At 39.7% G+C, this 24,386-nt stretch overlaps 1 protein-coding gene across 5 annotated transcripts in view; it reads left to right on the forward strand.

Moving 5' to 3' along the window:
• Nucleotides 1-24,386, forward strand: part of PALLD (palladin, cytoskeletal associated protein) — a 593,228-nt gene that overhangs the window by 19,726 nt on the left and 549,116 nt on the right. For 4 of the 5 annotated variants that reach the window (XM_036763236.1, XM_036763233.1, XM_036763235.1 and 1 more), the window contains exon 2: nucleotides 16,409-17,447. In XM_036763236.1, coding sequence (XP_036619131.1) covers nucleotides 16,516-17,447 — 932 coding nt within the window. In that variant the 5' untranslated portion in view covers nucleotides 16,409-16,515. Of the gene's footprint in view, nucleotides 1-10,106; nucleotides 10,130-16,408; nucleotides 17,448-24,386 lie in introns of those variants that run through there. The other variant, XM_036763234.1, reaches the window with a different exon arrangement.

Raw genomic sequence — 24,386 nt, forward strand, 5'->3', positions numbered from 1 at the left:
TTGAGAGAGGGAAAAGGGGAGAGATAGAATGGGGTAAATTATCTCACATAAAAGTGGCAAGAAAAAGCAGTTCTGTAGGAAAGGAAGAGGGGGCAGGTGAGGGGGAATAAGTGAATCTTGCTCTCATTGGATTTGACCTGAGGAGGGAATAACATACACCTAGTTGAGTATCTTACCCCACGGGAAAGAAGGAGGAAGTGGATAAAAAATGGGGGATGATAGAAGGGAGGGCAGATAGGTGTAGGATGTAATCAAAAGCATACACTTTCGAAAATGTACAGGGTCAAGGGAGAAAATTGAATAAAGGGGGATAGGATAGGAGGGAGCAAAATATAGTCTTTCACAATGTGAGTATTGTGGAAGGGTTTTACATAATGATACACATGTGGCCTATGTCGAATTGCTTGCCTTCTTGGGGGGGAGTGGGAGGGAGCAGGGAAGAGAATTTGGAACTCAAGGTTTTAAAAGCAGATGCTCAAAAAAAGTTGTTTTTGCATGCAACTGGGAAATAAGGTATGCAGGCAATGGGGCATAAAATCTATCTTGCCCTACAAGAAAGTAAGGGAAACGGGCATGGGGGTGGGGTGGGGAGAGTGGGATGACAGAAGGGAGGGCTGACTGGGGAACAGGGCAATCAGAATATATGCCATCTTGGATTTGGGGGAGGGTAGAAATGGGGAGAAAGTTTGTAATTCAAATTCTTGTGAAAATCGATGCTAACAACTAAAATATTAAATACATAAAACCACAGTCTGGGGGAAAAAGATCTATGATTTCATTCATACAAGTATTCCCTTGTCCTGAGTTCTTTTCCTCTTGCCCCTTCTTGTAGTAGTGGGACTTTTTTCTGTTGACTTTTAATGATTTTGGTCTTTGTTTGAATGGGACAGATAAAGTGGGATTTTTTTTGTATTTCTCAGCACTGTGACAATTGGGAGTCATTGATTGATTTGTATCTGATGTGATATTGGGGGTGGGGAACTTTTCTATGCCCAGCCTAGGTGAGGTCAGGGCCCTCAGGGCCCTGAACAGGATATATAAGTGCAGAGGTTGGCATTCTCTCTCAGAGTTCTCAGCCACAGCAGGAGTGATGCGTGACTCTGGGCCAGCTGTTGTAATGAGCTCCCCGGGTGAACACTCAGATGTTGACAACTATGAATTGTAGTTGGTCTGTAATTCAGGGTCCTGGTTTTTTTCCCCCTGAGCTAAGTAAATGATATTTGTATGTTGGATTAAAGTAAGATTGTTAACCCCTTAACATTGCTTTCCTTAATAAAGCAGATCAAAAGGACCTGGGCTTGCAGCATTCTGTGAGCTGGTTGTTGTTGGTTTTACACCCTCACAGCAGCTGCTAGCTGGATTGTTGATACACTTGTCTCTCCAATTACTCCACATTTACTTGGTATATAAATTTATATTTACTTATCTATGGATTTGTTTACTCCCAGTAAAAGGTAAGTGCCTCGAGACCACAAATATTTCCTTTTTTTTTTTGTCTTTGTATCTATAGTATCAAATAACAACAAATCTGGCTAGCATTTATATAGTACTTTAAATTTTAAAAAACAAAAATCATATCATTTAATCTTCACAACATCGCTATGAGATTTGACCTATTAACCCATTTACAGATGAAGGAACTGAAAAACAGAGATGTTAATTGACTGTAGCTAGGGTCACACTTTATTAAGTATCCAAGGCAAGATTTAAATCCAAGTCTTTCTGAGTCCAAGTCTAACATTCTATCTACTATCTAAAACTTCCTAGAAGCCTCTAAGTATATGTTGGGCATTTGATAAATGCTTCTTGGCTGGAATTAAATTGAATTATACCTGAAGATCATGGCTTCAGTACAAGAATATTGTGAGTTTTCAAGTTACTAGAACTTAGAGCTAAAAGGGACCTTGGATACCTTCATTTTGTAGGTGAGACCTAGGGAGATCACATATGAAGTAAATAGCAGAGCAGGAATTCAAAGCAAGGACTCCCAATCCATTGCTTCTGAGTTACTGCAGCCCAAAAAATGTTATTGCTTTTCAGTGATGTGCTTTTCTGGACACAGAATAAATAGATTGATCCTTGAATAACTCCTACTAAGTCTTTATTTCAAGCTTTTCCTAAGCCTATATTCCATTGGTATAGCCTTCAAGAATACAGGGTCGCCTTTATGCAATACGGCATCAGAGTAGGCCTTTATTATAGGCCTGGGGTCATACCACTAGTACACGGCAGGGCCTGCTCTAGAACTCAAGTCTCCTAACCACTTCTAGTCCAACGCTCTCTCTACCACATTGTGCTCTTTCCTTGAATTGTCTTTGCTGAAGTCTTACACCCGTTGTTTGCACCGATGAACTCAGAGGTATAACGGAACGCAATCACCATCCAAGTTCTGTTGACAGACCAGCGTGCCAAGACATATTGATTAGGGTTTTCTCTGCTAAAACTTGAAATGCTGAACTGCTCCATGTCACTGTAATCAATGGTGATCGTTGATCGATGGATCAACCCCTGAAATAATGGCTCGTAGGCCACTGCTTTAATGGATCTGTGATTTCATTTATGTGGGTAATCCCTCCAAAGGTAACGGAATGTAGCTTATGCGTGTCTAACCATCCTGGGCAATTTTTGCCCATTTTTGTGGTTGTTCAGTCACATCCCACTCTTCGTGACCCCATGTGGAGTTTTCTTGGCAAAGATACTGAAGAACTTTATCATTTCCTTCTCCAGCTCATTTTGTAGATGAGGAAACTAAAGCAAACATGGTTCAGTGACTTGCCAGGATCACACAGCTTATACATGTCTAAGATCAAATTTGAACTCAGGAAAAAAATGAGTTTTCCTAACTCCAGGCCCAGCACTCTATCCACTGCACCATCTAACTCCCACATATTTTTGCTCATATCCCTCCTGCAAATCCTTCATAGAGTGGTTATCCAACAAATGGGGTCTTTATTGCTTTCTCCTGACATTACACAGAGTTTGTCATGTGTTGTCAATTATTTATCCCTCAGTCTCACTATATGATCCATCTGTCTTCATCCCTACATTCCTCTGATGACATCTCTTAAATATTGAGTTCATCTGTATAATTGTCAATTTGTAATATTTTGGAGTCTAGTCAAGCCCACCATGCGGCTACCTTATGGATGGTGCTCAATTTAAATTATCTAGAAATTATATTTTTAATGACTAACAGCCAAGTGCTGGAGTGACAAAAGTGCTGAATTGAAGTTCAAAGATAATAACAGCACCTACTTCACAAGATATATTATTATATGATTTATAATACTTAGGTATATCATTGGTACTAAAATATTTTAGTATCAATATTTCAAGCTCTATAGAAATATTAACTTTGTTAATTTGTATTTACTATTTCTGTGGTATCCGGAGGTGAAACTATTTACTCAATCAATAAACTAACAATTATTTATCAATTTAATATGGAATGACAGAGAACCTATGACACTAGAAGTCAGAAAGACCTGGATTCAAATCATTCCCTACATGCTTACTAGCTGTATGACCCTGAGAAGTCTCCTAAGTACTTTTAGCCTCACTTTCCTGATTTGCAAAAGGAAGGCATTAAACTTTGTGGCCTCCAAGTTCCCTACCAACTCTAAATCTATGATCCTATTGAAGAGGTTTCAGTAAAAATGATGATTGTAGGGAAACCATGGTTTCTAGGGGTGCTCGTGACCCCAAAATACTGACATGCCAGGTCCTGCCAAAAGAATTTGACTCAAGCCTTCTCAGCCAAGGGAAAAGAGAAAGTTTATTAGGGATTCACCACAATGGGCTGTCTTAAGAAATCCCCCCCTTTGTGACGCCTGTTTCCACAAGCGGGCCAGATTCAACCTACTGAATTAGATTGAATCTGAGCACCTTCATGGAGGCAAGATGGAGATTATATACACAAAGATTGTAAGAGGGATTGAGGGGTGGTCTGGGGTGACTAGAGGAGGGGTTTAGGGAAGGTCTTGAGGGGAAGTCTAAGGAGGACCAGGTGAGGTCACAGTCCAGGAACCAAGAGAATGAAATTAAGGGCAGGAAGTTCCTGAAGGCATGGATACTGATAATATCAAGGTTGGGAAGTAACTGAAGGCATGCATATCTATAGTTAACAATAGAGGGCAAGGTTTAGGCCTAATGATAACGTGAGGCTATAGTCTCTGGGGAAGGCCAGATCTAGTTGGAAGATTCAAGGACAGTTCAAGGGGGCTCCCAGTGACTGTATTCCAGATTCAAGGGGGTTCCCAGAGACTGTGCCCTCATCATTCCCCCCTCAAACAAATAGGACCCAAATTCTTTTGGGGCCAGGGATGAAAATCTCAGCTTCAGAAACTGCTTCCTGCTGGCAAGGGGTGTAGAAGTGTCCCTGCCTCGATGGGTCCAGTTCAAGGGGTACACGCTCTGAGCGGTCACCTCGAAGTTGATGGCTTGGAGCCTGGAGGACACAAACCTGGCAAAGAGGTTAAGCAAACAACCAAACAGGCAGTATTGGAGTATAGATAAAGGACAATTTCCCCAGAGGGAATGAAAGATGACTATTTCATACCTAGCTCCCCTAACCACTTTTTCTGTGTACCACACTGCTTTGGGGTTCATGAGTGTGTAGCACATCCAAATTAGGTCGGAGGTATCTAAGAGCAAGGTTTGATATTTGGTGAGCCTGTGGTTAGCCAGGCACCGGTGGCCCTCTGCTTCTTGGGTGCTCTGGCAAGTCACAGCTTCTAGGGGCTGGTCTGCTAGAGGTTTAGAAGCTTCCTCAATTTGAATGGCTGTAGCAGTCAGAGAATCTAATTGTTTTGGAAAACAGGCAAGTGGCTTGGCCTGTCCTCTCCTTTCATCAACATACTGAATGAAAGGTTTTTCTAGATTAGGTAAAGCTAATGCTGGAGTGGTGGTTAACTTAGTTTTCAAGGTCTTAAAAGCTTTTGCTTGGTAGGGGCCCCAATATAGAGGGAGTGAGTCAGGGCCTTGAGTGGCAATTAATGGTTGCAGTCCCTCCCAAGCCTTGGGCTTAATTGGATATTGAAGGCTATGGAGGGGAACTATGGCTGGGGTGGCAGAAGTAGCTTGCCCAGGAATTCCCTGATCCCAAACAATTGGCTCAACCCTCTCCCACACCTCTGAGGGAACATGGGGAGGTCTGGGAAAAAGAGGGAAAAGGGAGTTATGAGGTTTAACTAGAGAAAATTGGCTTCCCAATTTCACCATCAGGTCCCTTCCCAACAAGGGGGCAGGGCCAGAGAAGGACTGTTCAGACAACAGATCCTTGATGCCCATGACCTGATGGGTCGAGGGGCATGTGGGGCCAGAGCAATTAGTTAAAACAAGAGAACATAGCTGTGATGAAGTGGGTAACCTTACCTTCTGCCTTGATTTTGCCCAGGGCTCCATGAGAGAGGTGGAGAAAGTGAGAGCACAGCCAAGCCCCAGGCTTTCCTCTCCTTCCGAGTCTTGAGAAGACTGGAGGACAAGGTACTGGGAGGAGGCTCTACCACTTTTCCAACCTCGGGGATAATCCTTCCTCCAATGTCCCCCCTGGTTACATGCTGGGCACGGTCCTGGAGGCCTGGATCCTGGGGGCTTCCTCCAGGGGGCAAAGCAGGTTTCGCCACTGCCCAAGCCAATGGGCTTCCAAGGGGGCTCCCTGGAGGGGTGCTCCTTGGGTCTTCTCCTGGCCATGGCAGCAGCCAAGAATTGAGCATATTCTCTGTCTCTAGCTCTTTCCCTGCATTCTTTTTCCTCTGCTGCAACCAGGTCTCTATTGTCATACACTCCAAAGGCCAAGCGCAGTAATTGGGCCAGAGGTGTTTGGGGTCCCATTGCCAATTTCTGCAGTTTCCTCTTAATATCTGGGGCAGACTGATTAATGAAATACATGTTAAGTATTGCCACCCCTTCAATAGAATCAGGATCCAAATTTGCATACTTCTTAATAGCTTCTACTAGCCGGGCCTGGAAAAGAGCAGGGTTTTCCTTTTCTCCCTGAGTAACTTCCCTAAATTTTTGAAAATTTATTTGCTTTTGAAATGCAGTTCTTAGGCCTTCTAACAGGCAAATTATCATATGGTCTCTCTTTTCTCTATCCTCACTCCTTTGATAATTCCATCCTGGGTCACTGGTGGGAACAGCAGCTGTACCTGGGGGATATTTTATGGGGTTATTGCTAGCCAAACTATCCACAAAGTTTTGGGCTTGTTCTCAGATTCTCCTCTTCTCCTCAGTGGTGCAACAGGTAGAGAAAAGGATATGCAAATCACACCAAGAAAGTTCAAATTGTAGGGACAGATCCCTAAAACCCTCAGTAAACTTAGTGGGATCTTCTGAGTATCTCCCCAGTTTTTCTTTAATTTGAAGGAGATCTGAAATGGAGAATGGAACATGCACTCTCCTTATCCCAGTAGGGGAGGCAGGCATTTCCCTCAGGGGAATAAGCCTTGAAGGTGCTGTGGGACCTGGAGCTTGGGGAGGGATATAGGAAGTCCCTCTTCTGGTGAGGGAGGGGCTGGGAGCTTCCAGCTGACCTAGATTAGACTGCAAGGCCAGGGCATCTGCCTGGCAAGGGAGATCAGCTGGTACCTGAGGAAGGGTAGGGGTCAGAGAGGGAGATACCAAAGAGACCTGAGTGGGAGCCACCTCAGAGAGAGGGGCCAGGGGAGGAGGTACTGCCTTGGGGGCAGGGCCCGAGGCTGGAACCTGAGTAGGGGTTGCCTTGGGGATAGGGCCCATAGTGGTAGACACTGCAGGGCCTGAAATAGAGGCAGGCCATGAGGCCAGAACCTGAGTAGGGGTCCCTTCAGGGGAAGGGGCCACAGAAGGAGGCACCTCAACAATACCCTTGGCTGTGACCTGAGCAGGGGTCACCAAGGGGGGTGGGGCCATGAGATGCAGGGCAGGAGACTTGGACTGTGAAGGAGGCAGGAAAAGAGGAGGGCTGCACTACAGGAAACCAAGAGAAAGAGGGGATGGCCATGGAAGGGGGAGCAGAGGAAACAAGGGTGCTCTGAGGAGGTTGGGGAGCAGAAGGAGGGGCTGGGGCTGAAGCCCTAGGGGCCATAAGGAGGGGGTTACCCAAAATGTCCTGTTGACTCCCGTTGCCACTTTGTGGGGGGGCTCTAGCTATGAGCATCTTACAATCTTTTCTGAGAACGGGGTTCCGAGAGAGCTCCACGAAGGTCATTATGTAAGGAATTTCTGTCCATTTTCTTTCTCGCTGACAATGTAATTTTAACTGTAAAAGAGTATTATGTTGTAAAGTCCCCAAAACAGGCCAATCTTCATGGCCTTCTAGGCGATATTGTGGCCAAGCAGTATTGCAAAGGTATACCAGCTTTTTCTTTTTAAGTTCTTTAGAGAACTTAAATTTTTTCCAATTTTGTAAAAGACAGCCCAAGGGTGAATTTTTGGGGATTGAGGAGAATTGACCCATTGTGAGCCCGGGACGAGGCTGGAAGACCCTTCTTCTGCAAGGAGGATCTGGGAGTAAGCCTCAAAAAGGAACAAAGCAAGACAGGAAAAAAAACAAACACAAAAAGGTACCTGAGATTTTCCCATCCCCTAGCGCTGAGAGAATTGGGAAAATTGGGGGCACGCTTCCGGATAGGGCATCCGTCCTTGTCCTCTATGCTTCAGAAGGTGTGCCCAGGTCCATGGCCTTGAACATAAACCACTGGACTGAGAACCTGAGAGCATCAGGGTGAGTCCGAGACAGTGAGCAGCTATCTGACCTACTGGGGACCTGGGAAGTCAGGCCCGAAAAGCACTTCCAAAATGCTTGGAGAGCGAGTAGGGGTTGGGATAGGGAGAGGCTTACCTTCCAGTGTTGGCTGGAGAAAAACTTGAGATGAGCAGTATTCCCGGTTAGGGAACCAAAAATGAAGAGGTTATTGGTAAAGAACCATAGGGGTCCTTGTGACCCCAAAATACTGACACGCCGGGTCCTGCCGAAAGAATTCGACTGATTCACCACCATAATGGGCTGTCTTAAGAAATCCTCCCCCCACCTTTTGTGATGCCTGTTTTCACAAGCGGGCCAGATTCAACCTACTGAGCTAGATTGAATCTGAGCACCTTCATGGAGGCAAGATGGAGATTATATACACAAAGATTGTAGGAGGGATTGAGGGGTGGTCTGGGGTGACTAGAGGAGGGGTTTAGGGAGGGTCTTGAGGGGAAGTCTAAGGAGGATAAGGTGGGGTCAGAGTCCAGGAACCAAGAGAATGGGATCAAGGGCAGGAAGTTCCTGAAGGAATATCAAGGTTGGGAAGTAACTGAAGGCATGCATATCTATAGTTAAACAATAGAGGGCAAGGTTTAGGCCTAATGATAATGTGAGGCTATAGTCTCTGGGGAAGGCCAGATTTAGTTCGAAGATTCAAGGACAGTTCAAGGGGCTCCCAGAGACTGTATTCCAGATTCAAGGGGGTTCCCGGAGTCCGTGCCCTCATCAGTTACAGTCTACATTGGAAGTTTTCTCATTCAGAAGTTCCCTGCACTAATGACATGATAGGTCTAGTCCTTATCCCTATCCCCAAATAAAAGCAATTAGCTTTCTATACATTCCCTATCAAAATATCCCTGACAGTTACTCAAGACTGAAGCACCATTTAATTGCTTCTTCTTGTCAGAAGTTTTCCAGGACTTTTTCCTTTGCCCTGTACATCTGTGCCAGGCCTAGGCCATGTTGTAGACTATCTCAGATTGCAGAGAATCAGCATTATGATTTTTGATCACTCATGAGGGACTGCTTTCTTAAGAATCACAGCTTTCCTTTCCATTAACTCACAGAGTCCTCAATCTATCTAAATATGCATTGGCTTCCTAGAGATGTTGATCCATTATTCCTGGTATTTAAGGTTCAAAACTGAAGACTTCTGCCTATCCAGCAGGTAGTCTAGGGTATCTAGAACTGATGTGATAGGCTTCTGATAGGCATCTATTCATTTTATTATTATTCAGTTTATTATTAATTCATTTATTCAGGGTTCAGTAATGTGTGTCCACAAACATAATCATGGAACCATAGAATCTTAGAGCTAGAAGAGACCTCAGAAACTATGTCGTTCAACCCTTGCCTGACCAAGAATCCATCCCTTCCAACACTATAAATGGTTGTCCTGTCTTCCCTTTAAGAACTACGGTAGTGGAAGTCAGACAGGGGAGGAAATTGGTAACTCACTCTCTCCTGGGGCAGCTCATTCCTCTTTTGAACAGGTCAGATTGTTTGGATGGTTTTCCTGACATCAAGTCAAAATGTCTCCTCCGCAGTTTCCACCCCCTGACCCCAAGAAGAGCAAATCTAGTTCATTTTCCAAGTGATAGCCCTTTAAGTAGCTGAGGATACCTATTATGCCTCATGCCCACCACCCTGCCCATTAAGTATTCTCTTTCTCAGGTTCTTGAATCAGTTGTACAGCATGTTGTCCAGTCCTCTTACCATCCCGATTGCCTTCTTTGATCATAATACAGCTTATTTCTATAGGTAGCTAAGCGACTCAGTAAACAGTCTGAGAGGTCCCAGAGTCAGGAAAACCTGAATTCAAATACAGTCTTAGAAACCACTAGCTGGGCAAGCTGCTTAATCTTTGTATGCCACAGTTTCCTCAACTCTAGTTCATTTTGCTCACATTGTTTAATCATACTGAGTATGTAGTCCACTTAACGTCCAGATCTTTTCCGTAGTTCTTGTTGCCTATTCATACCTCTCCCCAGACTATATTGTATAGTTAACCTTATGACTCACAACCTGACATGTGCATCCCTATCCAACGTTATCATGTACATTTCAACCCATCAGCCTTTTTGGCTATCAGATCTCACAGAATGTGAAAGTTCTCTCTTCAAACTTCATTATATGCATCTATGTTTTTATCTCAGCAATCAGGATGAGGATTGTAAAGCAGAATTCCTCAGACTTCATCAGCAAAAGCAGCGGGTGTGAGACTTCAACAATGACAATGCAGGGAAAGAACTAGAGGTAGCGAGGACATCCGAGTTCTAGACCAAGCTGGACGACCCCGAGCCTTTATAAAGTCTCACTCTGATCCCACATAGACAAAGATGACCGCGTGCTCTTGAAGGCTATGGCAACGGAATTCAAGCTTGTTTTTTCTTAACAAAGGTGTATATTGTACATATTATTCTCTTAGTTCTACATTAGTTCAGAGAGCTTTCTCATTTTCCTCTAAACAATATCCATTTCTTCATTTCTTATGTTGGAATAATATTTTATTGCATTAGTATATCATAATTTGTTTAGTCAGTCCATTAAGAGTCAGATATCTCCTTGGTTCCCAGTTTTGGACTACAATGAAAAAATGTGTATGTGTGAATATACACACATATATGTATATATGTATTATATGTATGCCCATGCATTAATATATTATACATACACACACATTTATATATTATATACATGCATACATTTACATATTATGTATGTGTGTTTGTATTTTTTTTTTACATTTCAGTCCTTTTCCTCTTCTTTTGATATTTTTTTTTTGAAGTATAGACCTAATAGTGGTATTGCTAGGTAAAACGTATACCTGTACACACTTTAGCATTTCAGAATAATGGAACCAATTCATATCCTCACTAACAGTACAGTAGTGTATCTATTTTCCTGTATCCCCTCCAACATTGTTATTTCCTCTTTTGACATCGTTGCCAGTCCTATAGATATGAGGAAGAACCTCAAAGTTGCTTTATTGTCCATTTCCCTAATTATTTGTAATTTGGACCAAAATATCACATGATTATTGATAGTTTGGATTTCCTCTTTTCATCCTTTGCCCATTCATCAGTTGTAGAATGGCTGTTAATCTTATAAATGTGAATCAGTTCTTTATGCATCTAGCACATAAGGCCTTTAGCAGTGAAACACTACAAATATTTTTTCCCAGTTACCTATTTCCCTTCTAATTTTAAGTACATTGGATTCATGTGTACCAAAACCTTTTTCAATTTACATAATCAAAATTGCCCAAATCAAAATCTTCTGTGATCTTCTCTATCCTTTATTTGACATGATTGCTCTGTCACTAAAATAATAGGAAGAAGATGAGTTGGAAAAGAAGCCTTAGTGTTCTAGGACATCTCTTGGGCATGGGACCCACCCAACTCCCCTCCCTCTCTGTCAAGTTACTTTCATTGCTTGACCTGACCCTCAGCCATCTCTTCATTCATGAAGCAACACTACAAGCAAATATACTCTTAATCTAATCTCCCATAAACCTAGATTCCATGGTTGTCTCAAACTATCTATAAACCTACATAGAGGAGAGCTTCATTCAACTATTCTTTTGCCTCAATCTCCTAACTGGATGATCCAAATTGCACATTAGATATAAGAGCTAATACTGTTTGTTCACAGTCCTCTCCCCTACTTTTTGTTGTAATAATAGTGTGTGTTCTGGGACAACACATCCTCTTACAATGTTCTGCACTTAAGTGGTCAGAGAAATAGTGCAAAAAGCCTGAGTTGGTCCAGATCAAAGCAAGAAGTCCAGAAAAAAGATCCTTTAGGTCTGGGCTCACCAAGGCAGCTGCTTCCACCAAGACCTCCTTTGGAAATTTTAAATGCATTGATATGCTCCTAGAACAGGTAGTCTTATTCTCTGTGGTCCTAGGTATTTAAAACTTTGCTCATAGAATGGCTCAAATATCATAGTCAGCATAAGCCCACTATCAGGCATGGCTGAACACTAGCCATACAATCTTTCCAATTACTTCTATAGAGCTCAGGGAAGAACAGGTGTGGAGAGAATCACTAGCTAGGGTAGCTCACAGCCCCAGTTAATTTGCCCTTCACTAACTGACACCTGAACATTTTGGGGGCTGTAATTCAGTCCTGTAAATATAATCACAAAAGACTAGTTGACCCCCTCTTGGTGGGTTGGTTTGCTTGCTACTATTTGAAACTTTCCCTGATTTTCTCAGCTGGAAATAGCCTATCCCCTATAGACCTCACATAGTCCTTTATCTATAACTTCATTTTCATAATCGATAGATACCTTCTCATTCTTTACTTTCCTAGATAAACACTCACCTATGTTGCTCGTGTTCCTCCCCTTAGGGTTATATTTGTCCTTTCCCTCTCCCTCATCTTTCTTACACATAAGTCACCAGTTCCTGTCAAACTATGTCTCTGAAATAGCCTCTTTGGCCATACCTTTCTTTTTATCCAAACTAGTACCATCCTAGTAATAGCTCACATTTATATAATACTTTTTTTGCAAGTTATTTTGTTTTATTGGTGGGGAGAGGTGAAACAGTTTTTAAATTTTATTTTTTCAATTATCAAGCATTTTTCCCTCCTATTCCCATTCCCGTAATGGAAAAAAAGTAGAAAAATAAAACCTTTCTAACAAATATGCACTGTCAAGCAAAACAATTCCTGCACTGGCCGTATTCAAAAATGTATGTCTCATCCTCTATCTTGAGTCCATCACCTATATAATACTTTTTAAACTATTTTATTTTATCCTTTTTTATTTTACTTTGTAAATTTTATTTTATCCTACCTGCAAGATTGGTACTACAGGTTAAAGGAATTGCCCAAGACTATGTAGTTAATAAAGCATAATTTGAACTTTCTGACTCTTAATTCAAAGCTCTAAACACTATATCATGATACCTTTAATATAGTCTACCTACCTGGACTATTGCAATAGTCTTCTTTAAGGTCTTCAACCCTACTTTACCCTAATCCGTCCTTCATTTTACCTCCAGAATAATCTTTTTTTTTTATAATAACAATTCTGGTCATATCGCTCCTCTGCTCAAAAAATCTTCAGTAACAACCTAGTGCCTCCTGAGTAAACTTCAGACTTATCTGCCTGGCATTCAAGGGCTTCCACAATTTGGCACAGCTCTATTTTCCCAGATAAAACTACTCCATAATACTGCATATTATCTGCTCCCAGTTCCAGCCAAGCTGGACAACTTTATGCTCCCCAAAAATCCAAACTTCTGTGCCTTGGCTTAGATTGTACCCTATGCCTGTAATTCCACCTATCCTTTATAGCCTCAATCCAATGCTACCTCCTCAAACTTCACATAACCCTCAGAGGTATTTATCCTGTCATATTCTGTATCATAAGTATATTCATTAGCTTCTGATCCCTTTACTATATTGCTTAAAGGGAGAGGCTATATTTTATCTCCTTTTCTGGATTATCATCCATATCTGGTCCCCTAACAATAGGTGTACCCCAATGCTCTGACCTAGGTTCTTTTCTCTCTTGTCAACCTCATCAGTCCCAATAAACAATAACAACAATAATAATGAGAGAAATGATCATTAATCATCAATGATTTGGGGAGATCCAGAGTTTCCCCTTTTTCTAAATCCTCATTTTGAAGCTCCTCCTCTGAAGGAAAAGACTGATGATAACATTAACATTTTCCTCAATTAAAGCACTGCTATCTCACCCAACCTTACAAAGGAATGTAATCTAAGGTGAAACTCCCAGACCATTGTTTTCTGCTCAGGCTTGGGTAGAGGATGTAGATTCTTTGTCTAGACTTCCCCAGACTGGGTGTGGTTTGGAAGTAAATGATACCTCCCTCATTTGAAGAGGTCCACCTTTCATTGTAATATTCATTTTTTCTCATTAATTGTTAATGAATCAAAGCTGATTGCCACCATCAGGAACACTGGCTCTTCCAAGGGTATATAAACTGTGAGCCCACTAGTCACCTTTCGTCCAAGAGAGAGACAGCCAAATGAACATTCCTTTTATTAATAAAATGCTAGCATTATTAATAAAAATGATTAGTTACCCAGAAGTATGTCTCAAATTTTTTAAATGTCACAATAACTAACATTTATATAGTTCTTACTATGTGCCTGGCATTGTGCTAAACATTTTATAACTATTATCTCATTTGATCTTAATAACCCTAGGAAGTAGGTGCTATTATTATCATTCCCAAATTATAGCCAAGGAAACAGGCAAACAAAGGTTAAGTGACTTGCCCACATTCACACAGTTAGGAGGTATCTGAGGTCAGACTTGAATTCAGGTCTTCCTGAATCCAGGCCCAGCATTCTACCACCTAACCACCTAATCCTATAGTTTTAATTATTGTTTCTATTCAGATGCCTCTCAGGTCTATATATCTAACCCTAGTCTCTTCTGAGCTCTAATCCCACATCATCAACAGTGCTTGGCACACGGTAAGCACTTATTAAATATTTGTTGACTTGATGTACTTTATTAGCATAGGTAAGGCCATGTCAATAGGTACGTCAATCTCAATATGTCCAAAACAGAACTCACTATCGTTCCTCAATACTCTATCCCTCTTCTGAACCTCCCTAATTCTGTTGAGGCTACCTTTCTTATTCACAAGTTCATATTCTCAGTGCTATCTTAGATTCATCACTCTTACCCATTTCATATATCCTATCAGTTCCCAAATCCATCCCATTCTCTCTATTCAAGCAACCACCACCATTATTAGGGCCTTTATCCCTTGTCTTCAAGATTATTTTTAAGAGCCCTCCTAATTTGTCTCCATGACTCAAGTATCTTCCCCTCTGTAGCCCATCCTCCATTAATCTTAAAGTGATTTTTCTAGAGTACAGGTATGGTCATGTAAACTCTCCAAAAAAAAGCCCCAAACTCCAGAACTCCCTATTCTTTCTAGAATCAAATAAAAACTCCTCTGTATGGCATTTTTAAGCCTTCACAACCTGTCTACAAGCTACCTACCCAACCTTATTGCATTCATCTCCCTATCACTCATCCCCAAGCCAGCAGCTTTCTTGCTGTTTCTAACACATTACACTTTATTCCTTGAGCTCTCTGACTTTACCCTGGTTGTAGGCCATGCCTGGGATTCATTCCTTCTTTACCACTACATTTTTTAATCTGCAGTTTCCTTAAAAACGCAACTCATGCCACCTTTTTATGATACCTTTCTTATTCTCTTAGCTACTTGTAACCCTGCTCCCCCATGATCTTGTATTGGTTTTGTAAATATTGCATACACTTATCTACTCATTTGGTTTCTTCCCCAATAGAATGCAAGCTCCTTGAGAAAATGTTCTATTTCATTTTTATCTTTGTACCTCCAGCACCAACCATAATGCCTCATACATTGTAGATGCTTAATAATGTTTGCTAATTCATTATATCAATTTTTTGTCTCTACCAGAGCCTAACACAGTGTTCTGAACACAGCATGTGATTGATAAAGATGTGTATTTTGCTTCTTGAATGTATCTGTGTCTCTAATGATGGATAAATAAACAGATTTTATAGAAATAGCATTTGCTTGTCTCTGCAGCTCAAAGAGCGCATATCACTTAGGTTTCCTTCATTCTGAGTCTTCAAGCCTTGTGTATACCTGTTTATGGTAGTAAAGGCCACCATGAGTCAGAGAACTTGTAGAGAACACTCTAGATTGTCATTCATCTACAAATTGCTATTCAATCATTTGTGAGTTTAAAATAACACATATCTCAAGCAGCCACAGACGAGTAGAATATATAGGGGCATTCTCTCAATCATAGGACCTCAAAGTTGGAAGGGACCTGAAAGGCCATGTAGTCTAACCTAGACCTGAACAAGGATTCACTCTCCAACATTCCTGACAAATGAGCATCTGATTTCTAGTAAGAAAGCACTTATTGCCTCCCGAGACATCCATTCCACTTTTTTAATAGTGGTAATTATTATCAAATGGAAGCTCTGCTTGGTAATGTTCAAAATGTAGAGCAAAAGAGCAAAAAAACTATTATATGGGACCTCTAAAGAATGTGACAACTGGCATGACTGTAGTACAGTTTATCGTTTGGGCTCAGATGAGGAATGTAGCACCACTAAATCAATCAACAGGAGTCTGGCCACCTAACATTAGACAGGGTACTCTTTATTTAGAAGCCAGGTAGTATTTTAAGGAGTGGTACTTATTCCAGTTAATGAGCAAAGAAAATGAAACATTAAATATTCTACTACACTTAACTATTCCCTTTATAGAAATCTTTTTCCCAATTTCTTCAGAACCAGCTAGGTTTGACTCTTGGGTTGCCATCAGCCACACACGTCCTAAATTTAAGAAAGTGATAAGTGGTTAGCATTAAGACTGCACATATACAACCTACATCAGAGTGCTTGCCTCCTTTAGGAAGACAGAAGGTAGGGAGGGAATTTGGAGCTCAAAAATTATTTTAAAAATGAATGTCAAAATTGGTTTTACATGTAATTGAGAAAAAGAACATTATTTTTAAAAAGTGGTGAGCATTGAACATATCTTATTTCAATCTGATGTATTTCCCAACTTAGTGCCCAGTGGGCTGTAGTTGAAGAGCAATCATTCCATGATAAAATGAAGAAAGTACTTATTTTACTGTAACATTTTTTTAAACAAAGATTATGTTATCTTCCAGCCTGCAAGAACGAAGCTGCAAATTGCCAGTATCTCAGAGCTTCCCATTTCTCCCCACAAAAGGGTCTTACATTGTAGACAACAGAGTACACTAGAGCTATTCTGAAAATGTCAGAGACATCTTCCCATGAATCTTTTTATGATTCCCTATCAGATGTTCTGGAAGACACCACGAATGCTGAGTTCTTCCCTGAACTATCTGCCTTTCTCAGCCAGGAAGAGATAAACAAGAGTCTTGACCTGGCTCGTGAAGCCATAGCCAACTCTGAATTGGAAGATTTTGATTCAGAAAAGGAAATCACTCAAATTTTTAAAACCTCTCCATCAAGCCTCCGTGAAAAAACTTCTCAAAAGGAGACCAAACTGGATGAGCAGATGATTTCAGCAATGCCTCAGGGAAACAGACCAACTCAAAGTCTGACTTTACCAGAACAAGAATCCCCAGTCCTACAAAACAGGAGTATTTCTTCACCTACATCCAAGAGAAAACCCACTGGCTCACCCTTGCTGACTGCCAGTCCCAGCTACATTCGGAGCCTTCGGAGTGCTGAGAGACGTGGTCCAAAGGCACTAAACTCAAGTGCTAGGTCCAAATTGGTATATCAGGGGTCCCTCGGGTCCCAGAGCCAACTCCGTGACAAGGCAGCCAATCTGATTGAAGAGCTTTCTTCCATATTTAGAGAGGCAGCAAAGCCAAGAAATCTAAATCTAAATGGAGAGTCCTCATCACCAGATAGTGGGTACCTGTCTCCAAAGAATCAGCCATCAATCTTAAGTACTTTGGCCAGTCAGAGCCCAACTGAAGACTACCCAGAAATGGAGACAGAAGTCAAATTACCTAAAGCTAAACACATCAATGACTACTGCCAGAAGAGCCAGGCTCAGTCTGGCAATGGCATCTTACATGAACCACTTTGTGATCCCATGAACCTCCCAGCTGCCCCTCGATTCACTCAGAAATTGAGAAGTCAAGAAGTAGCTGAAGGGAGCAGAGTTTATTTAGAATGCCGAGTCATGGGCAATCCAACTCCTCAGGTCAGGTAAGGACTTGCCTTGATTCATATGGTTAATTTTATTTTAAAGTGTGAATGAGAGCTTGAAAGTTTGGTCATTTGAGAAACAGAAGGTTTGGAGGGTCTAGGACAATGAAGAAAAAAGAATTAGTTAATCAGAGTCTCCAATAGTAACTTTATAACAGTTATGCTTCTCCCTCTTCTTGGAAGTGTGTTTATTGACAAAGTCCTCTGTGCTCCTGTCTCAGTGGGATGGAGAAGCACTGAAGAGAAGCAAAGCAAAAAAGATAGATCATGTGCTCTCCCCCTCACAACACACACACACAAAAACAACAACAACAAAAAAGAGAATACTGAGTTCTAGCTCAATGTATTCAACATGCATTTATTAAGGACTGATGAGGGACTGGATACTAGCTTACACGCTGGAGATACAAAGTCAAAACTAAAACATTTCCTAACCTCAAAGAGCTTACATTCTATGGTGAGAAAATAACATATTTGCAGAGAAACATTTTTTTTACTGCAAAGTAATTTCAGGAGGAGGGGCGCTAACAACAGAGGTAATTAAAAAAGGCTCTTGTAGGAGATGACACTTTGGCTGAGCCAAGAAGGGTCCTACAGGTTCCCAGATAGAATGAGAATCATAGCAATAGCCCCTACCATGAGGAAGCCTTCTCAGTCTGAAACCTATACTGGCAAATGCCAGATCTATTTCAGGGTTGGATTTATACCATAGAGACACAGCACGATACAGTGGATAGAATGAAATCTCATCCTAGATATTTATTAGCTGAGTGAGCCTATGCAATTCCTTTAACCCAAATGAGCCTGTTTCTTCTTCTATAAAATTAGGATAATAAAAGAACCTACCTTAGAATTTTTGTGAATATTAAGACTATAATAGGAAGAGCCAGAGTACTTGGATTCAATTCTACCTCCAATGATTTAGTGAAAATGGGTAAGCCTCTTAGCCACCTTAGACATTACTTAAAATGAGAGGGTTGGACTATATAGGCTCTAGTTCTAAGTATATAATCCTTGATTTATATGATTGTTTAATATTATTTTAGTGTGTGAAGGAGAATATGGCATTTTGTTCATTTGGTTCTTTAATAGTCTGTTGTTTAAATGAGAAATAATTTTCACTAATGATTCAAGGTCAACAGAACTTTTATCAGGAAGCAGAAACTCCTTCGTTTTTCCTAATTTTGATCATGTCTTCCTCAATGAAAATTAAAATTTGAGGAGTTGGTGTTTGATCTCCTCTACATGACCTCTGCATGTCATCCCACTCATCAAAAGGTGAGCCCAACTCACTCTTTTGAGACTTTTAAGACTAGAGAGGCTCTGAAATCAGTGGGGACTTCACAGAACAAAGAGACATTGAGTCAAATTGTCTCTAGTCTGGATCTAACAGCCTGAACTAGACTAACCTCAACAATGTGATGAGGCAACTAGCAACTATTTTATCATGTTGATAGAACATAAAACTAGATTTCTCTCCCCAACACTCAGAGTGACTTAGCATGCATGGAACTTGGCACTTCAATCTCATAGTAGGGGAGATGAGATAGCTTTGTAATATCTACATCAATTTAGCAAAGTTTTCTGAACAAGTCAAGTCAACGAGCATTTCTTTTTTTATAATTTTTTTTTATTTTTAGTTTACAACACTCGCTTCTACATAATTTTGAGTTCTAGATTTTCTTCCCTCCCTCCCCCTCTCCTTCCCATAGACAGCATGGAATCCCATATAACTTCCACATATAACTTCACATTGAATTAATTTACACACTAGTCAAGTTGTGGAGAAGAATTACGACCAGTGAAATGAATCATGAGAAAGAAGAAACAGAACCAAAAAAAAACCAACAACAACTCAAAAACAAAAACAAAAGAGAGAGGAAAAAGGGGGGGGGGTGAGCATGAAGTGTGCCTCAATCTGCACTCATATTTCATAGTTCTTTCTCTGGATGTAGATAGCAGTCTCCATCGTGAGTCCTTTGGAGTTGTCTTTGCACATTATGTTGCTTAGAAGAGCAACGTCTGTCAGAGTTAGTCCTCACAGAATCCATATATCTGTGGTTGTGCATAATGTTCCCCTGGCTCTGCTCTGCTCACTCAGCATTACGTCATGTAGGTTTTTCCAGGTTGTTATGAAGTCTGCATCATCCCCATTTCCTATAGCACAATAGTATTCCTTTACATTCATATACCACAACTTGTTCAGCCATTCCCCAATTGATGGGCATCCCTTTGATTTCTAATACTTTGCCACCACAAAAAGAGCAGCTATAAATATTTTTGTGCATACAGGTCCCTTTCCCACTTGTGTGATCTCTTCGGGATATAACCCTAGAAGTGGTATTGCTGGGTCATTTTTATAGCCCTTTGGGCATAGTTCCAAATTGCTCTCCAAAATGGCTGGATCAGTTCACAACTCTACTAGCAATGTAACAATGTTCTAATTTTCCCACATCCTCTCCAGCATTTATCATTTTCCCGTTTTGTTATTTTAGACAATCTGACAGGAGAGATGTGGTATCTAAGAGTTGTTTTGATTTACAATTCTCTAATCAGTAGTGACTTTGAGCATTTTTTCATATGCCTATAGATAGCTTTAATTTCTTCCTCTGAAAACTGCCTGTTCATATCCTTTGACCATTTCTCAATTGGAGAATGACTTGTATTCCTATAAATTTGTCTCAGTTCCCTGTATATTTTAGAAATCAGGCCTTTATCAGTGACACTAGTTGTAAAAATTTTCTCCCAATTTTCTGGTTCCCTCCTAATCTTTGTTGCTTTGGCTTTTGTACAAAAACATTTCAATTTAACATAATCAAAATTATCCATTTTGCATTTTGTAATGCTCTCTATCTCTTGTTGGGTCATGAATTCTTTTCTTTTCCATAAATCTGATCAGTAAACTATTCCTTACTCTCCCAAATTGCTTATAGTGTCAGCCTTTATTCCTAAATCATGAACCCATTTTGACTTTATTTTGGTATAGGATGTAAGATATTGGTCTATGCCCAGTTTCTGCCCTACCATTTTCCAATTTTCCCAGCAGTTTTTGTGAAATGGTGAGTTCTTAGCCCAGAAGATGGCCTCTTTGGGTTTATCAAAGAGTAGATTGCTATAGTCATTGACTTCTCCACCTTGTGTACCTATCCTATTCCACTGATCCACAACTCTGTTTCTTAGCCAGTGCCAGGTAGTTTTGATGACTGCTGCTCTATAGTACAGTGTAATATCTGGTATGGCTAGGCCACCTTCTCTAGCATTTCTTTTCATTAATACCCTAGATATTCTAGACCTCTTATTCTTCCAGATGAATTTTGTTATTATTTTATCCAGCTCTGTAAAATAATTTTTGGTAGTTCAATTGGTATGGCATTGAATAAGTAAAGTTAGGTAGAATTGTCATTTCTATTACATTATCTCCACCTAGCCATGAGCAGCTGATGTTATTCCATTTAATTTGATCTGACTTTACTTGTGTGAGAAGTGTTTTGTAATTGTGTTCATATAGGCCCTGGATTTGTCTTGGTAGATAGATTCCCAAATATTTTATAATGTCTACAGTAATTTTAAATCAAATTTCTCTTTCTGTCTCTTGCTGTTGGGCTTTGTAACTAATATATAGGAATGCCGAATATTTATGCGGGTTTATTTTATATCCTGCAACTTTGCTAAAGTTGTTTATTATTTCAAGTAGTTTTTTACTTGATTCTCTAGGATTCTCTAAGTAAATCATCATATCATCTGCAAAAAGTGATAATTTAGCTTCTTCTTTGCCTATTCTAATTCCTTCAACTTCTTTTTCTTCTCTTATTGCTACAGCTAACGTTTCTAGTACCAAATTGAATAGTAGGGGTGATAATGGACATCCTTGTTTCACCCCGATCTTATTGGGAATGCATCTAGCTTATCCCCATTACAAATAATGCTTGTTGATGGTTTTAGGTAGATGCTATTTATAATTTTAAGGAAGGTTCCATTTATTCCTGTGTTTTCTAGTGTTTTTAATAGGAATGGATGTTGTATTTTGTCAAAGGCTTTTTCTGCATCTATTGAGATGATCATATTGTTTCTGCTAGTTTTGTTGTTGATATGGTCAATTATGCTAATCATTTTCCTAATATTGAACCGGTCTTGCATTCCTGGAATAAATCCTACCTAGTCATAGTATATTATTCTCATGATAAGTTGCTGCAATCTTTTTGCTAATATTTTATTTAAAATTTTTGCATCAATATTCATTAGGGAAATTGGTCTATAATTTTCTTTCTCTGTTTTGACTCTACCTGGTTTGGGTATTAGTACCATATTTATGTCATAAAAAGAATTTGGTAGGACTCCTTCTTCACCTATTTTCCTAAATAGTCTACAAAGTATAGGAATTAATTGTTCTTTAAATATTTGATAGAATTCACATGTAAAACCATCTGGCCCTGGAGATTTTTTCCTAGGGAGTTCATTGATGGCTTGCTCAATTTCTTTTTCTGAGATGGGGTTATTTAGAAATTTTACTTCCTTTTCTGTTAACCTGGGCAATTTATGTTTTTGTAGATATTCATCCATATCTCTAAGGTTGTCAAATTTATGGGCATACAATTGGGCAAAATAATTCCTAATTATAGTTTTGATTTCTTCTTCATTAGAGGTGAACTTACCCTTTTCATTTTTAATACTGGTAATTTGATTTTCTTCTTTCTTTTTTTTAATCAAATTGACCAAAGGTTTATCAATTTTATTTGTTTTTTTTCATAAAACCAGCTCTTGGTTTTATTTATTAATTCAATAGTTTTCTTGGTTTCAATTTTATTAATCTCTCCTTTGATTTTCAGTATTTCTAATTTGGTATTTAATTGGGGACTTTTAATTTGTTCTTTTTCTAGCTTTCTCAGTTGTATGCCCAAATCATTGATCTCCTTTTTCCCTATTTTATTCTTGTAAGCATTTAGAGATATAAAACTTCCCCTAAAAACTGCTTTTGCTGCATCCTATAAGTTTTGGTATGTTGTCTCATTATTGTCATTCTCTTGAATGAAGTTATTAATTATTTCTCTGATTTGTTCTTTGGCCCACTCATTCTTTAGAATTAGATTATTTAGTTTCCAATTAATTTTTAGCTTATTTTTCCATGGTTCCTTGTTACACATAATTTTTATTGCATCATGATCTGAAAAGTATGCTTTGACTACTTCTGCCTTTCTGCACTGGATTGTGAGGTTTTTATAACCTAGTGCATGGTCAATTTTTGAGTATGTGCCATGTACTGCTGAGAAGAAGGTATATTCCTTTTTATCTTCATTCAGTTTTCTCCAGAGGTCTATCATACCTGCCTTTTCTAAAATTCTGTCCACCTCCTCAACGTCTTTCTTATTCATCTTGAGGTTAGATTTATGAACTTCAGAAAGGGGAAGGTTAGGGTCTCCCAATATTATAGTTTTGCTGTCTATTTCTTCCTGTAACTCCCTTAACCTCTCCTCTAAGAGTCTGCATGACATACCACTTGGTGCATATATGTTAAACAATGATACGGCTTCATTGTTTATGGTGCCTTTTAGCAGGATGTAGTGTCCTTCCTTATCTCTTTTAATTAAATCTATCTTTACTTTTGCTTTGTCTGAGATTAGGATTGCTACACCTGCTTTTTTTAACTTTAGGTGAGCAGCAATATATTTTACTCCAGCATTTTACCTTTATGCTGTGTGTATCCCCCTGTTTTAAATGTGTTTCTTGTAAACAGCATATTGTAGGATTATGGTTTTTAATCCATTCTGCTATCTGCTTCCGTTTTATGGGAGAGTTCATCCCATTCACATTCACAGTAATGATTTCTATCTGTGTCTTTTTCTCCATCCTATTTCCCCCTGTTTATGCTTTTATTTCTCCCTTTCCCCTTCCACTCCTCAATAAAGTTTTGCTTTTGACCACCTCCTTCCTCAGTTTACCCTCCCTCTTTATTCCTCTCCCTTATCTTACCATTTCCCACTTGCTACTTCTCCCCTCCCTTCTGACCACCCCTGTCCCTTTTTCCCCCTTTCCCCTCCTACTTCCTGTAGGACAAGTTAGATTTCTATACTTATCAGGGTATGTTAATCCCTTCTTGAACCAGGTCAGATGATGGTAAAGATCAAATACTGCTCTTCTCCCTCCCTTCTTTCCCTGTACTAAAATATGTTTTTGTGCTTCTTCATTTGGTGTAATTTACCCTTTTCTACTACCTCCTTACCTCTTCTCTCATAGCCTTCCCTTTACATCTCTTAATTATGTTTTTTATCCTTATATCAATTATTTTATACAGACATTCACAGTCTATGTGTATCCCTTTCAATTGTCATAATAGCTGTACTATTCTCAAGATTGACATATATATGTGTATATATATATATATATATATATATATATATGTAAAACATACATAAGATGATATAATCCTATATAAAGATGCAAATAATTTGCCCTTATTGATTAATAAGGTTTGTGGGGGTTTTTCCCCCTGTTTACCTTTTTATTTCTCTCTTGAGTTTTGTATTTGGAGATCAAAGTTTCCATTGAGTTCTGGCCTCTTCATCGGGAAGGTCTGGAATTCCCTTATTTCATTGAATGTCCATCTCCTTGATCTCCTTGCCTGAAAAATTATGCTTAGTTTTTCTGGGTAGTTGATCCTTGGTTGTAGTCCCAATTCCTTTGCCCTTTGGAATATCATATTCCAATTTCTCCTGTCTTTTAATGTAGAAGCTGAGAGATCCTGCATGATCCTGACTGTAGTTCCACAGTATTTGAATTGTTTCTTTTTGGCCGCTTGTAGTATTTTCTCCTTGACTTTGTAATTCTGAAATTTGGCTATAATATTTCTTGGTGTTTTCAGTTTGGGATCTCTTTCAGGGAGTGATGGGTGAATTCTTTCAAGTACTATTTTGCCCTCTGGTTCTAGGATCTCTGGGAAGTTAT

Source organism: Trichosurus vulpecula, chromosome 6, assembly GCF_011100635.1.
Source record: "Trichosurus vulpecula isolate mTriVul1 chromosome 6, mTriVul1.pri, whole genome shotgun sequence".
Lineage (NCBI taxonomy): Eukaryota > Metazoa > Chordata > Mammalia > Diprotodontia > Phalangeridae > Trichosurus > Trichosurus vulpecula.